This window comes from Manduca sexta, chromosome 21, assembly GCF_014839805.1.
Source record: "Manduca sexta isolate Smith_Timp_Sample1 chromosome 21, JHU_Msex_v1.0, whole genome shotgun sequence".
In the NCBI taxonomy this organism is placed as follows: Eukaryota; Metazoa; Arthropoda; class Insecta; order Lepidoptera; family Sphingidae; genus Manduca; species Manduca sexta.
Genome location: NC_051135.1, coordinates 11,363,330 through 11,380,365, shown reverse-complemented (window position 1 = coordinate 11,380,365; position 17,036 = coordinate 11,363,330). Strand labels below are relative to the sequence as shown.

Genomic DNA, 17,036 nt, shown 5'->3' with positions numbered 1-17,036 from the left:
AGAAAATTACGCGGGCGGAGGAGCAGGCAGAAGCTAGTATTAAATAGAACTGTAAGCTATTTATGTTATCGATTCCCTTTAGTTCACAAAAGGCATGCATGATAAAACAAAAGAAAAACAACTGCAGACAAAGCCGATAGTTTTCTACGATTTCTCCATGGGACGAGAAACATTTTCACCTACCCTGCGACTGTCTAAATCAATCTTAAGGCAGTTGTTGAAAAATCTTTACAACGAACCATAATGGAGTGTTCTTACCGTCGAATATTCCATTCTTACCAAACACCGGCGGCTTACCTGCAACAAAGTATAATTAATTAATTACTAGAGAAAGAAAAACGAGTGCACAATGTGCGACGTCTCATAAAATCGTTCACAAAACGATCCTTAATGTGAGACTATTAAAATAATTTATGGACGCAAATAAGAGGCGAGAATGGTATTAAAAACAAACGTTTATCGCCCACGATTACGAATGTATTACAAGCTCATTAATTTTTGCGCGTGTTGCGCATATTTCAATTTCGACTTTACCAACCTTTTTCATTATTTATGCATCACGAGTGCTAACATGTTTTCTTTTATGTTTTCAGTTACGGTCGTCTTTGGAGGAAGTTATTTTTATTGTAGCCTATTTTTTTAGCGTACTGTCAATATAATACATATTGACAGTACGCTGGACCTGGGTAGTACGGGCTTTCAGGACTAGTAAAAAGTGTTAAGCCCTGTCACTACCACGCTGGCTTAGATCAACTTTAAAAAAATAAATGATTTAAAAGGCAGAAAACATCACTAATCCGCACAATCTGAATATTCGTATTGATGTCCCTTTACTGTGTAATGCAAAATTATTTATTGCACCAAAACTTCCATCATTAGACAAATCATCTCCTGTAATCTGTGCCACCGTTTACAGCCTGTCTTGAATTAACAAAAAAAAAAAATATCATTTTCAAATATAAATTTAAAGTATACGCGATCACCCACACCACGTTAACAAAACAAGTCCCCAATCACCTGCACCACGTACTATACTATATTTGTAAACATTATTCCGACGTTCGCATTCATCGTTAGCGCGTCCTATACAGCCACAATTAAGCGTGGAATGCAAAAAGGCAATCGTCAATCCATTAAACCACCGACACGAGACGTCAAGTGATTTTACAGGTACAAAATGTTCTTATTGGTCAGTGTGTCAAGTAACGATTGAATCCGCGACGGCCTGCCAGTTTTTGCCTTGCGATTTCTGCGTCGTAAAGAAAAAAAAACAGACCGTTTTTTGTCATTTCGTATATCCTTGTGTATTATGAGGCGGTTCGAAAAAAAAATGTATTAATCACGAATCATATCAATACTTATTAGACCAGTATTAAACTAATCTGTGTAAATTAATTCGGTCGGAATGGCATCGATATATATTTGCACGTGTATGATAAAGCTTTTGCCTATTTCCGGAAACTTAATGAAGATAACTGCCGCATCTATTTTTGTGAATAACACCTTTGAAGCCGCTTTTATTAAGACTCATTTAATTATAGATAAATTCAGTTAATGCTCTAATATAAAATCAGTTTGTCCTATAATTTGTTCATGATCATTTTTAACAAGCATTTCAATGTTTTAAATGATTTAGCAAAGCGGTAATTTACGACAAACTTTACGATGTTTCAAAACAATACATCACTAATACGTGATTAAGAATTAAGAAATATGAACCCCAATACAACCATTCTAATTTCTTTCTTTCTTAGTGCCATACCTTAGCCGATATTTACATCGTGACGTTACAATAGTTCATAGCGCATCTTGAAGGTTATAAAATTCTGTATAGTATTTAAATTGTCAGAGAGAATACAAGAGGTAAAGTCCCGCAGAAACAGCTCGCAGCGTACATATTTCACAGGAAAATAAAAACAGACACACTAAACGTCCTCTATCACTTCCGCCGCCGCACTCAATATTTGTAAACGAAGTATTTAAAGACAAACAAAGGCCGACAACGCGACATCCTTTATTGCAAATCGATTTGATTACTGCACGCGTAAAATGGGAACATTCAATAAGGGGGGTGATCCCTATTTGGTGTTAGGTGTGAAGGGTCTTATTACACAAGTATGTAATCTCCCCTTGTAACTAAGGATCGAGGTAACAAATAATCTATTTACAGAGGGGAACTTTTTTCATTGTTACTAATTAATGCTCACAAAGCTGTTATGAAACTGTATTTAAATGCCTATGATGGTCTAAACCCCTTGATAAAGGACCAGCCTGTTCCTACCAGTGAGTGCAAACACAGCCGAGACGATGAATAAGGTCCCATATTCGTACGAATCTGTCACCGCTCAGCAGACATTTCCCGTAGACGTAATGGTTGTCGAAAAGAATTATGGCGACTATTTATTTCCATCATTGTACAATGAAGCGAATGTATCAATATATCGAGACATCGACGAGACAAAGCTCGAGAAATATGGCTTCTTAACTGAGCATTGCAATGTTAAGCCGTTCGTGAGTTGTGGGCATTGTGTTTGGCTGCGTTTCCGACTGCTGAATAGAAATACAATAGAATTTAGATTTGTGCTAAAATGCTTTTGAAGACAATTTTCGTAAATTCAATAACAAATTTTAGCATAGTTTGCTAGGCTGCATATCAGGAAACGAAATAACTTTTAAATTATAAGTACAATTTATTCCTATCCTTTTTAATTTAAACGTTTGTATAAAACTGTCTCAAGATGTCGAAAGATTGTGATTAAAGAACTAAGAAAATAAAGAAGTTATTCAACTCGTTCATTGACTACATTACTTTATGTTTGCGGTTCTATTAAAGAATATAAACAACCAGGTCTTTTACCAGATTAACCTTATCACTCCTCGTTTTAAATGGCTTGAGGTTTAAATATTATATAGCAAATAATATAAAACGACGATAGCACGCTGTAGGTATACGTCTCGTTATAAAATATAAAAAAAAAAACATCAGCAATCCTAAGTTGGATAGTTACACTACCGAGCAAGTCATTGTGGCGACCTAGATGGTGCAACGATAAACGTAAATAGTACAAACGGAATGCAAAGAATCCGAGACGATACGCGTCCCGTGAGAGATCTGCATTCAGCAAACCCTCAGGAACGATAGAGAATTAAATAACACAAGTTAAAACGAAGACAGAAGTGTCTCTCGTATAAAATGAAGACGTTTGGAATTCACGAAGCCATTTTTGTAGCTAAAAACAAAAAGAACACCATAATAACTTGAAAATAAATTTATCGTAAACTGGACCAATGAATATTCATGGAAATTTGCATTTGCATGAGTAATCGATAGAAGTGAAACGTCAGTGTGACAGGTTAATCGTGTTAATTGAAGCGGACGCTGCTATCTTGTGTGATATTACGCACGGTGCTGGATGAACAACGGTAATTTGGTACTTAATTTAAAACTTAAAGGTTTACATTAAGCAGGCGTATATTTGAAGTAAATGTCTAGGTGCGTTTTCGTTCTTTTTTACAAATTGTAAATTGAATATAAGTCACTAGCTAGATACTTACAATTCCTAAAATACGCGAATTATACCTGATATGGCAAAAACGTGTCCCTACTACATCATGAGATGAAAACAATTTCGGCCAACGATGACTTTAATGCATGGCCCGTTGCTTAACCTTTCGGAAATAAAGGCACGACATATAATATGCGCAAAGCATCTCAATTTAGCTCTAATGTCATTTAACATCATCTAACATCCGCTGGTATTTGAAGGAAATGTGGCAAGTGACCTATTGGACTAACGATCTACCTACGGCGACAAGAAATATTACTCTGACGACATGCGATCGAAGAGCATCTGATAAAACGTCTCATATGAGGAAAGCCTAACTTATTAAAATCCTGTGACTCTGACAATAATTTTACCGCCTAAATATAAACCCAAAAACATTTACATGCCTTTCTGGGTTTTACCCCCATCCAAGCAGAAGGATGTGTACCTGGCCATATGCCTATGGCATTGTAGCTCCCGAATGCATGAACTGATTTAGTTTTTAAAAGCTAACACTTATAGCGGCTCCCCAACGAACCGAATAACATATGAAGTAACATCTTATTAGTGTTGCCTATTATTGATATTTTTTCTCAGATTGATGAACATAAACAAAAGACTTGAAACATAGCGTATCTTAATTACATAGCTACCGATAACATTCATCTGGCATGACATAACGAGCAAACCTTCTTGTCTTGCCTTTAAAATTTCTACTTTATGTATAACCACAATGGTTAAACGAAATTTCTCTAATTACGAATCTTTTGTCTTATTATTGAAGATAATTGCTTTTGATTCAATCTTGAAGATGGACTCATCTTCATCCCTCTTACGGAATTATTTCCATTTTATAAACACAATGGCCGAGGCAATAATGCTTTTAATTTAATTCGCTTTTTCCTTTTGGAAACTTTATCATTGGATATTAGATGAATATTAATCTCATCAGACAGTGGATATAAATTGAGGGCTCGAGGTTTGTGGAGTAATAGGTTAAAGTTTACCCATTTTGCGGTGATTCATTAAGTGCTTTTAGGCAATAACAATTTTCAATATTAGACAATGAATAGAGAAACTTTGTGGTGTTAAATTGTAAATGTAATTCAACCTCCTATGATTTCTAATATAATTTTACACACTTTCATAAATGCCCATTGTTCGCCACCATCACTCCATCAGCCATCAATTTAGTCAATCATTTCAATTATTTAAGAATTAAAATCATCCAAAGTCTACAATCTTCATGCAAACATTTATTGCGTAATCATTCCACCCAGCACTTTCGCTTGGAATGTAAACATAGCATCTGGCATCATTGTCACCGTCTCGTCTCCAGAATACATGAAAGCATGATAACTGTGTAAAACAGGCCGCCGTCACGTACGTGCGCTCTGTTTCATATCATCAGCCGATCTGAGTTCGACACTCGACAATCGACTCGTGTGAATGCCGACAGGCCGAGCGCTTCATTGGATTAGGGCTGCCAACCACGTGGGTTTTCTTGGATCATTCCTGGTTTGTATCACATCCGAGCTCTCTTCAAAAATGTATTCTAAAGTGGTAATATTTTTTGTATTCGTAAATAATTAACGCCAGCATCAGTAAGAAGGTTGCCTTATGATTAAGTAAACATTGGTAGTAATAAACGCCATCGAAAATGAATAATCAAATGAACATGGGAAACCGCCCCCAACTTAGCCAAAAACACTATCAAAACTATTCAGACCTAGAATGATGCTATTATAATCTGTTGGGCAAACTAACATTAAAAGTCGAGTCTCTTTATGCCTTAAAACACTAGCTACAATATGCGTATTCTGTCCCATGATGTGATGGGGGCAAGCCTATGACTGGGCAAGGATTTCAGACTCCGAGTTGTTACTGAGTAGAAAAACCCAAATATCACTGGTCAACCCAGGGATCGAACTCGAGACCTCAGCAGCGCATACCGAAATACAACTCCGCCAGTCAATAGTTACAATGTTATTCCAAAACATCGATATCGTTTGTCGGCTTTATCCGTCGACAATTAAACTGATGGTACACCTACGCATGACTGATCCGGTCGTTTTGCATTCACCGAACGTTCTGAACTCCACCGATAACATGATTCACGGGCGACGTCGCGACGCAAATTACAGTAGACACTAGACGCCGCTCGCGACGGGTGACACTTTGTTTCCCCCGCGCGAATCCATCGACACCGCACTGTGCATCTTTAAACAGTTACAATAGACATGTACTTAGTCGATACTTTGTAGGAGCGATCTCGTTTAGTACAATGGTTTGAATGTACTAGTACGGCGGTCTGGGACTTTTAGGACATAAATTAGTTTCGTTACATAAAATAGTTTAAAAGTCAAAATCGCAATACTTAGTAGATTAAGCACCGGTAGGGTCCATAGAAATTATAGACAGTTTTGCTAATTCATAATATATTTATTTACATATTAATTGTATTTTATTATGTTTAATGTATTAAAAAACAAAATACCATAGCAAATAATTACTCCAGTCGACATAGGATACTTGGTCTGAGTTGTATCGAAAGAGAATGTATGCACTTAAAAGAACTAAAAAATGAATGAATAGCGCGTCTAGAATAGTTCATTCTCCGACATTACTTTGATTTAACTGCTTTTAGTATTACTTCATCTTCACCAAAAGAGCAGTCGCTAGTCACAATTGATACATTTATTTACAATGTATTCACTTTCGGCTTAATTTTATTTATCAGTAGCTGTCCCAGTTGTTTCATGGCAATTGGCATCGCACATCATTCGGCCGTAAACTGTGAAATCTTGAGGCGAGTTCAGTGATTTTTTGGGTCAATCAGAAATCGGTCAGTACAAAATGCAACAACAAAGCTGTTAACATCAGTTTTCGTGTGACATGATTTTCGTCATTGAAATAATTTCAGAAATGGTCCGCATAGTACATTCAATAGGTTTGATTTCGTGGTTTCAGAAATCGAAATTATCATTTGTCCCTATTTCCTCCGATTACGTTAAAGTACCACAAACAGGAATTGTTATTTATTACAATCGATGTTTTAATATCAAGCTATGACAATATCGAAGAGCCAATCCCCACAAGGCGCTTACTATCCAAACCTTTCCAAAATACCAACCTGGAAGAATGTCATCTCACCAATAAGTTTTTTGAGAAGTTGAATTAATTCTCTTTACAATAACAAAAGACTCCACGTTACTAGAGATTCCATTTCACCAGTAATAAACCGTACAGATCCCATTACGTTGCAGAGGACGTCGTAGGGTAAATTTGATTAAGTGGCGCTTAGCACAAATTGCTTTAATTTGGTTGCATTAAGTCGGAACTGCGTTTGTCGTAGAGGCTGGCGACCATTCATTTATCGTCCCATTCTGGGACATGTCCGGGAGTGCATTATCCACTTTGCCAAAGTGACATCAACGTCAGCATCGACATTGCTATTATTTGCACGCCATTGCCATTGTTGTGTACGTTTAAAAATTGATTATTAGCTACAGTTTGATAGCGATCGATTGCATCCCGGTAAGTATAATTTATTGATTAATTTAATGTTCAAAAAAGCCAAAGTAGGAGCATTAATCGGCGAGTCGCGATTATACCTTGTGGTAATCAACACTTTCTACCTACCTCAATGTGATGTGGTCGTAAGAGTATAGTAATAAAATATATATTTGAAACGCGTCCATCTCCGCGCGTGTATGTTTCATTTGTAATTTTCTCGTGCTACATAGTACGTTCCTTACTTACTTTGGCGAAATGATTTCATACATAATCTTAATACTATTATTTAGTGTTAATTTTAGATTCATTTATTTGCCGTCATAATATTATGTTCAATAAGATCATATTTCTATGCACTTTACCGATAGACAGTAGTCTAATTGTCTATAGACTACAAAGTGTATTTCTGTCCCATAATGTGATAGGTAAAGATTATTAGCCAAAGCGGACCGAGAGTGGAAATCTAGACTGTGTTATCCTATGGATAAATGTCGCCAAAACATGTTGATTTTGTAACTCGGGAATTGAACACCGAATTTAAACAGTTTTAGCTTCAGAGTACCCATGAAGCCGCCAGCATAGTTACTGCTTTGAAATCGGACTTTAATATATTTCCTTTAAATGGGAGGACGACCTTGGCCTTATAATGGGTGATAACCATAAAAACACTATTACAATATAAAAGAGCCACGTGTTACGCGAAACCAGTTTGTAGTTTCTATGTTTGGCGACGTGTTTCATTTCGCGTTATCAATACATTCCGCCAGCCTACCTGGCGTCAACCTTCTGGCAATATGTTTAATACTTGAAATATCTTTTACTAAATTTAACTAAGTAATTAATTACAGTAAAATAATTTTCCGCCCTCACAACCACCACTACAACTCCTGTACGCCAGGATCAGTAGTGGCATGCATTTTATGACTCCGAGCGTTAAAGCGAGTCTCCGGGAAAACTAATTTGTCTTTATAATTTATTACAGTAGTCGAAAGTGGACCTCGCGGTTAGCGCTTTATTTTACAACAATATTTATTAGCACATTATTTTCAGAAATAACATACCGTACAAATAGGTCTACATAATATTATTAATATGTAAAAACTAAGTAATCTTTGTAATGCCGCCGCTCCGCAAAAAAATAACATAATCGTAAACGGGCCCTTAATTTAACGGAACATCTATATTATCTATTTATTCCAGTCACATAGAAAACTAACAATAAATCTTGTAACCGCCGTGTTGGAAGCGGATATAGCCGACTGTCGGCTGTCAAGCACCAGGATGCAGTTGAATAGTTCTGGTTCAAAGCAAACCGTTTCAGAAAAAACATTTCATTCACTCATTGTGCAACTGTATGTGTGTGTATAAAATCCCGCCAATAATTGCATTCCTTTCTTCTGCACAATACTGTTGCTTTAATATAGAAAGACACAGGTCTCATTATATACTTATTATGATCGTTAATTGCTGTTGACGTTATGACTATAGTACGTTTTGTTTATTTATATTAAAATCAAATAATAGGTATGCAAGGACCGGATCACGCGTGCGTGATGTGTTCCGAGCACCGAGCGAAGCGACACGACAACCGACGACCGCGCGCCGTGTGCCCATCTGTCCGTCGTGTAACCTTCGGGGATTCTCGCTCTCGCTCGCGCAAGCCGGCTACAGCAACCGTGCGTTGACCGGATAGACTACTGATAAACACGCGGGGCGCGCGGCGGCACGTAATGCCTACTCGCTCGCTCTCACGTACTAAAGCGACGGGGAAAAGAGAGGCAGCATTATACTTCGACTAGTTTAGGTAGTCTCATGAACACGCGCCACCGCCATTTTGTGTTCAGTGTAACGTTCCTACGAACTCGAAAGGACGCGTAACGCGTTACAACATGGAAAACACGAAGTCAGATGAATGGACAGAAGAGAAATGTATACAACTGATACGAGAGTTCCGTGCGAGACCGGTACTCTGGGATCCGAAAGATGCGTTCTTTTTCAAAAAAACTTTAAAACCCGTAGCTTGGAGGGAAATCGGCACAATCATCAATTGCGATCCGGACGCGTGCAAACACAAAATGGTCGTGCTAATGTCATCGTTCAGAAGAGAAAAGGCGAAAATTATGCACGGTTTAGCGGATAGAAATGCAGGTAATGAATAACAATGATTAATATAAATAACATATTCTCTTCACATTGTAATTTTAAGCATGATTTAACAATGAGTTTTGTTTGTATTACAGATGGATCGGGGAACAGCTACAAGAGCACGTGGTTCGCGTTCAAAGAAATGGCGTTTTTGATGGACAAAGATAACGAGAGGAAGAGACAACTATTGGTAATGTATTATAATGTACCACGACCTCAAAGACTTTAGTACGCAGGTAATATGTAAAGGAAAAATCGATGGCATCATTTACTTAAATCTGGAAATGTATTCAAACGATGTCACATTTTTTGATTTCAAAACAGAATAATGATATACCTATTTTAGATTAAAATTTATGGGTATGTATATAGTATTATGGTGCTATCCGGGTTATGGTATTACCGGACAGTATCACCTGAAATCGCCGATAAATAATAATATGTACATTAAAACGCGGCGATCATATTCAATCTATCATAATGATATTAACATCTTTGTGTTGACGTCTTTTATCCTTTGCACAAATCGTCGGGTCTAATCATGTGTTACTTACTACTGCCTACACATCACTATCTACATATTTGTAATTTTTTTTTATTTCTTTAAGAAAACAAACTTTACGGCTTGTAGATAACTTTGCAAATTATGTATTATCGCTTCACTTTTGTACCAAATTTTTATGTCATCGTTTTTTTTATCACGTGATATATTTTGTAGATATTTAATAGTTTTTAAACATAATATAGGTATTGTCAAATTGACTATTTATTTTACATCAAAATGTATTAATTTATCATATAATTTTTATTAATACTATAATTATTCGTAACTGCCTCGGTGGCACCGTAGATGTATTGCGTGCGTGACATGCGCACTGTTGTTACGACTACTACCGCGTTAATGTCCCAGGTTCGATTGCGGGTCGGACGAAGTATCTTTGTTTTATTACTCAGTATGAGTTCAGATTTTGGAAACGTGACCGATAAATGGTAATAGGTTCGGCACTTAAATTTATTATTACATAATATATGGCAATTAACTTTCGCGAAATGTGTTCACACTTCGTCTAACACCATAAAGGGAAAAGGCGTGAAGTTATACATGAATAAATATGTAATTAATTTCCAGGGAGAGGAAAATGTCGAAGATGATGACGAACCGAGCATCAAAAAAGTAGTCATGCAGCACTACATAGAGCCACCGATAAAGAAAGACGCGCGGCATTGTAAGGCACCTCTAGTGGTTAAGCACCTGACGAAGAAGGTGATGGAGGCTGCCAGGGAGGAGGCATCGACAACGCCACCACCACAGTCCAACAGTCCCTTCCTGTGCCAAACACCCCTATCGTCGGCCGGCACGACGCCTGCGCTGCGACAAACGCTATCAGATAGAGACGAGGAAATCAAGTCGTTTGCGACATTCATAGGTAACAAGATGAAAAGATATTCGGACGAGACGAAGAACGCCGTGCAGCAGGCGATATGCGAGATCATATTCAAAGCGGACCAGCAAGTGTTCGAAAGCAGCAACTACGAAAAATACACTCTCATTGACGCATCTGACCCGCTGGACAAGCACTTCGAGACGCCGGAAGTCAAAACGCAGATATTATATTCGGACAGTGAGTAGCATTTGTGGATTGCTTTCGATCTAATTCCTGATCATATCACAAAACTTTCTGAGCTGCATCATTTGTTTAAAGTATGTTGATCGAACTTGGAAAGGAGAATGATACGAATTATTTTTTGGCATCGGTTTTTAAGGAACTTGCATATACTAGAGTTTACTAGTGGTTGTCACTAGCAGCGCCAAATTTAGCATCTGGTGATATTGAAATGTTCTTAATTAATGCCAATCGGTATTGTTTCTTGAAGTTGTCACGTCTCACGTTTTCAAGTAGTGTTTTAACGATTGTCGCGCATTGCAGTCGTTAGTTTTGGCATTCGCCATCGTGATAATTAAGTTAGGTATATTATAAGAGTCTAAAATGCGACAGCAAAGCTGACCTTTGTGGCATTTCTAGATATAAGAGTTATTACTTGTAACACAAGACTGTAAATTAAACTTAAGATTTAGGCTTAAGGCGTCTCGACTAATAAATTTGCTATTTTAAATACAAATAAAGTATTTTGTATACCTTTATAAAATCCGAAGACAAAACAGGTAATAAATGTTTCTTGAAAGAATATTTTTTGGAAGTAACATTTATATTAACATACTGAAGATTTATGAAATATGAATTATTTCAATTACTTAATTATTTGGCTTTTTCTGCTCACTGTCAACTCGGAGTCTAGAATTTGTGCCCGATATGGCGAACATAGGCCAAAAGTCGGTGCCCTTATTGCATATCTTCCTACCTCTTTAGGGATAAAGTATATGTATGTATGTAATATTTGTTTGGGAAAATTTGTAACAAGTACATACCATTTTCGATAAACATTTTTACATAACTCAAATAACTTACGGTTAATTTTTCTACTTTATGCACTGGGATATACCTCCTATTAATCATTAAATACCTGCTAAACGTGAAGGCGAGCGACACAAACATCTCACCACTCGACCCCGCGCTTCTCTGACAAGTAAGTACACAAAACCAACATCGTGTACTGAGCTTTCCTTATGGTAATCAATTAGGGCGGCAGACAGGTCGATGCGGCCAAGGATATCGGCAACAAAGGCGCGGAACACTTACGTAATCACTCCGGTATCCACCTACGTGCGTCTGGACAACTTCGCTATTGTTCAGAGCGTTGTCGTCGTGTGCTTTCACGGGATTGTGTTGTTTTTATACAACCGATTGTCGATTGTGGTATGGTACTGTCTCGTCGGTCTAGTGGTAGTGAGTTGTGAGCCATGTGGTATGGGTTCAATATACAGGTCGGGAACACACACTTGTTTCCCGGAATAAGACCTTGACTTCTATAAAAAAATGGAACAAAATAGGCTTGCTCGTAACTCAACGCCAACTTCTTATTATTTTGAGTTATAGCATAGCATCAGGCCAATGCCTAAGTAAGTTATTCACATAGCAAATGCCATTTAAGTCTTCTCTTGTATATGGAATGGTCCACTTAATTATACTAAAGAACAAATATTCTATAAAGCAATATTTATTAAAAGGAAGTTCGCGATCTGCACCGGGATCGACATTTGCGGTCAAACCGCATAGTTTCGCGTCCGCCTACGCGCACAGACGAATAAAGTTAACATTGAAGGTATCGGGACGATTATGTTCTAAAGGTCAGAGTTGACTTCACTTAATCAGTAATCCAATAGCGGATAAAATCCTCGAGAAGAGACTTATTGTTTAAAAATTCTTAAATATTACTTTATTTTATATCGCACGTAGACCTTTATATTTTTTTCGTAGCATTGGCTTAGCAAACGAGTAAATGTGTAACGTGATGGTATCCATTATTTGAGAAACTAATAATGTCTAAGGAATTATTATTTCACTGTGGATGTGTAAAATACAGGTATTTTTTTATGTTTTTTGGGGTTTCGAGATTTTCACATACCCAGAGCGAGACTCGCACTTCAATTCCGTTCTCTGAGAGACAGTGGTATCAAATCTAGTGAAGCCGGTATTTATGCTGTAGAGAAACACCAACGTGGACTTACTACAGACGTGTCAATATGACGAATTTATTCAACAGTTCGACAAATTTAATTAAAAAAGGACGGTTATGCTCTCGTTCGATTTAGTGCTTTAGCAAATAGTACTCTTGCGACACCATAGTTCTTGAAAGCCATTTGGGTATTCCTAGAGATTTACAAATGTACCTTCGAATGTTGTTCCTTATTACTTGTGTTTAATTTACGAATAAAGATAACCTTCACGTCAGGTAGCATACCCATAGACATTTTGTTTCATTTTTTATGTAAACTTAATACAAGAGTTAGGTATTTATTTAATATGCCTGCAACATTACGTACTCTTAAATATCAGGTAAAGTGGATTCTCGGAAAACCTAAAGATCTAGATAATTATACTCGCTTGGTCCCCTATGATTCCAATGCATTCAGGTTTATGCATTTGTCTCATTTAAGTGGTTTCTAACATTATGATTTGTGTCTTTCTTTAAATGTAGGTTCTTGCTTGACCAAATATTTTGCTAAATTACAAAATTACTCTTATTTTGTAAACCAACTAAACATGTTCAGATGCCCACAATTAAAAAAAATAAATATTACCTATATCCGGGATTCACGTCTGGCGTAGTAATGCACTTTTTCGTCGTCTCTAATTCCGCAGAAAGTTGTGACTGAATTTAACAACTTCAGTTCCCGCTCCAGGATAAAAAAACCACCTCTTCGAATCCGGGACCATCGGCACGGGAATGCACTTTTTCTGCGCCACCAATTAACACAACCGTCACGCTCTTGACTTAGCTTATCAGATTTTCATCAACATAATAAAGCGTTGCGATGAATGCCACCTCGTATCCGCCTTTACACATGTCAAAAGTGACATCGAGACAGAAACAATAAAACCTACTTAGGGATTCAGCATAGCGGGCGACGCAGAACAAAATTATTCAGAAGACAGATTGTATCAGGAGTCATGTTCCGCGCGCTAATCGATAATAATAGACACACAATTAAATGTGTTATAATGAATTCAAATGATTCAATAGAACACATTAGAATTGCCTTTTGTGATAGCCGTGAAGCGGCAGTCGAAACGTGACATATAGCTTTACAGTGAATTGAAGACGAGTATTTCCTTGTATACGTAGATGTGATATCGATAGTGGAAAATTACCGAATAGATATAGAATAGAGTTTGTATATAATAAATAAATACAATACAAACAAAACATCAACTTCCACATCCATTCTCTAATCAACTCGCAAAGACTTGAAATACAAATTATAAGATACTAAAATTTTTTAGCGAGTTAAAGTTGGTTATAATATTTGTCGTAAACCAACAACGGGGAAAGTTTGTTTTGAAAAGCGCCTTTACGGTTTAGGGTGCTCGTCCACCAAAGCGATACTTAGAGACTAATGAACAGAGTTGTCTTGTAATGTGCAGTTTGCTTTCTTACATTGGCTTTCTCTAAAGCATAGCTACGTACATAGATCAAATGGCGTAGTTTCTAATATTGCAACAGACTTTCAGAAATATACCTCAAGTAATGGTAGCATGGTAAAACCCACATGTAAATATGAACACATAGAAGGGAGTTATGTTGACGCCACAATTGGTCACGGGTCATAATGTCAACTGCGCTTGCACTCGCCGACTCGTCACGGCTCCGCGTGACGCAACCAATGAACCAAAAGGGTTACAAGGATTTTCAAAAGCAGGCGCGGTATGGATAATCAATATAAAGAGTCACTTAACGTTAAAGTTTTAAACTATTTTTGGATTGAGAAAATGATGAGCTGTTAACGATTCATAATCGGTGTTTTGATTCCGCTTAACGAAATTGTTTTTATTTTTCTAAAGGTTGGCAAAGCAAAAGCGATATCTTTGATATAGCAAGTATTTGACCTAACATTTAATGAAGTTATAAACAAGCCACTCTTTCGTATCACTGGTAATTTTTTCGTGTTTCTAAAGATGTTTAGCATGATAATAGTTGTTAGGATCCCGTATGCGTTGTGCGCTCGCCCTAGCAGCTGTATTAACATTAATTTATTTACCATTGTCATCACTTCTGGGAAATAATGAACGCACTGATTCTTAGTATTTATATATTAAATACTTACCGCCTCTACATAACAGACGAAGCACAAACTACACAAAACAATTGAGATTTCATTTAAATACCCATAAATTTTTTATACAATCTTACACACATAATGTTGAAAATATTTATAAATAGCTGGCATTGAAGGCGATTAATTTACTCTTAAAACTTTCGTTCGACGAAAAATATCAAGTATTTTTATTCTTACTTTATCACTTGCTTAAACAACAAATACAGAGTGAGGATTCGAGAACATATTAGGAATCTCAATAAAAACAGTCGATGGTATATGACTAACTACACGTATGCGGCCAACGTCTGTTCTGATGACAAAAAGTAGTCCACAGCAAGTAATCAGTGGTAATGATGCTTCCTATTAGTGATAAAATTTTCTCAATCGGAGCAGAAGTTTCAACGATTAGCGCTTTTAAGCAAAGAAACAAAAACGACAACATGTTCAGCTTACAAATGAACGAAAACACTCACGCCCTCTATCATCGAAGGTGTAGACAGAGGCGCACCTAGTACATAGTATATTCCTTTAAGCTACAAAGTGATAGGGGCGAGCTTATCGCCATATCGAGCACAAATTCAAAACTCAGGGCTGATAGTGAGCAGAAAATACCAATATCACTTTACCCCAACCGAGATTCGGATCCTAGACCTCAGAGCGACAGTCATACTACGTACTCAATCCAACTACGCCATCGAGTCAGTCCGAGCTGTATAATAGTAACTAAATTCATAGGTTTCAACTTTTCTAACAGTTAGGTTTCTCCAATAACGTTATGACTATGTATCAATTCCGCTGTAAGGAAATTCCTAGTAGTTAGAAACCATTAATCAAACGTAGGAAATCGTAGACCTAATTATAGAGGAAAATATAGCGTTATGTCGTACATAGATCCAACATAAAATTATTTTTGCATGACACTACTCAGTTTTCCTTTGAAATATGAATTGATATGACGTTTTAACACTAACCTTGTTGTGGATTTGATTAATTATAATTATTTTTTTTTCTCTGCAATATTCTCAAAAATGTGTTCAGCTAACATTGCAGTGCCATCAGCTTACATAGAAGACGATCCACTTTTACAAATGAAGTGAAACAGAGGTCTTATTCTCTATTACATTAAGAATTTGTAACGCGCCCGTTTTATCTTCGTGGAATTAGCATGGAATGATATTCTCTAGATAATTTCTACTGTCCTTAAGGCGACCCGGTACGTTACGTGCTTGTTACTCACTATCAAAATAACGCGTGGCATAGAGAATAAGGCCCTTTACTAAAAGCTAATTAAACTAATCCAATTCCATTCATACTAATAATATTCGTAATATTACAATGTAACAAACATCCAGTAGTACCGCACGCGAGGAACTTTCGCCCCCCTTCTTTACTTAGCAATGCCACATTCACCTTGCTCGGGTCATTAAACATTTTCAATGGCACGAGGGAGCTGTCTCGTGAGGTAGGCCGCACACCGGGACGTCATTCAGTAGCTTCGCGGTAGCGATTGTCTTTTTTTAAAATAAGTCATGTATGTATGACTGCCTCGGTGGCATGGTTATACTGCATGCGCGGTACGACAGCGCTCCGAGGTCCTGGATTCGAATCCTGAGTCGGGCAAAGTGATATTTGGGTTTTTCTGCTCAGTATCAGCCCGGAGTCTGGAATTTGTGCCCGATATGGCGATAGGCTCGCCCCCTATCACATCATGGAGCCGGAACACACTTGGCGAAAAGTGGGTGCCTTGGTTGCGCCTCTGCATACCCCTTCGGGGATAAATGCGTGATGTTGTGTGTGTGTAAGTCATGTATCGAAATGGTTCTATTTTTTATAATATGTAATGAAGTATAGGTGTGTTATCGGTTATGGTACATATCTGTTGAGCTACAGACTATCAATGAACAGACATTTAATATGTTAATGCTATGGTGATGGTAAGCACAATACAGTCGAAATGTTTAACAATTGTCTTATTGCAACATGTTTTTTTCATTCCTCGGAGGTCTCATTATGGATATATTGGATTTAAAATAAATAATAATAATAATATCAGCCCTGTATTATATACTTGCCCACTGCTGAGCACGGGCCTCCCATACTATCCCTCGGAT

General features: G+C 37.2%; 2 protein-coding genes across 4 annotated transcripts in view; one reads left to right on the top strand and one right to left on the bottom strand.

Moving 5' to 3' along the window:
- The window catches only part of LOC115440140 (CCR4-NOT transcription complex subunit 6), a 251,861-nt gene that overhangs the window by 84,546 nt on the left and 150,279 nt on the right, over nucleotides 1-17,036 (bottom strand). The window lies entirely within an intron of this gene.
- LOC115440144 lies at nucleotides 8,803-12,038 on the top strand. Its single transcript, XM_030164333.2, has 3 exons — nucleotides 8,803-9,209; nucleotides 9,302-9,396; nucleotides 10,336-12,038. The coding sequence occupies exons 1-3, from the start codon at nucleotides 8,951-8,953 to the stop codon at nucleotides 10,834-10,836; spliced, it is 855 nt and encodes a 284-aa protein (XP_030020193.1). The 5' UTR covers nucleotides 8,803-8,950; the 3' UTR covers nucleotides 10,837-12,038.

What these genes read in the sequence shown, in the direction of transcription:
- LOC115440144 (XM_030164333.2), top strand. Translation starts at nt 8,951, where the DNA reads ATGGAAAACACGAAGTCAGATGAATGGACAGAAGAGAAATGTATACAA. An exon ending in TTTAGCGGATAGAAATGCAG is followed by an intron (nt 9,210 to 9,301) that starts GTAATGAATAAC and finishes TTTGTATTACAG; the next exon opens with ATGGATCGGGGAACAGCTAC. An exon ending in AGAGGAAGAGACAACTATTG is followed by an intron (nt 9,397 to 10,335) that starts GTAATGTATTAT and finishes ATTAATTTCCAG; the next exon opens with GGAGAGGAAAATGTCGAAGA.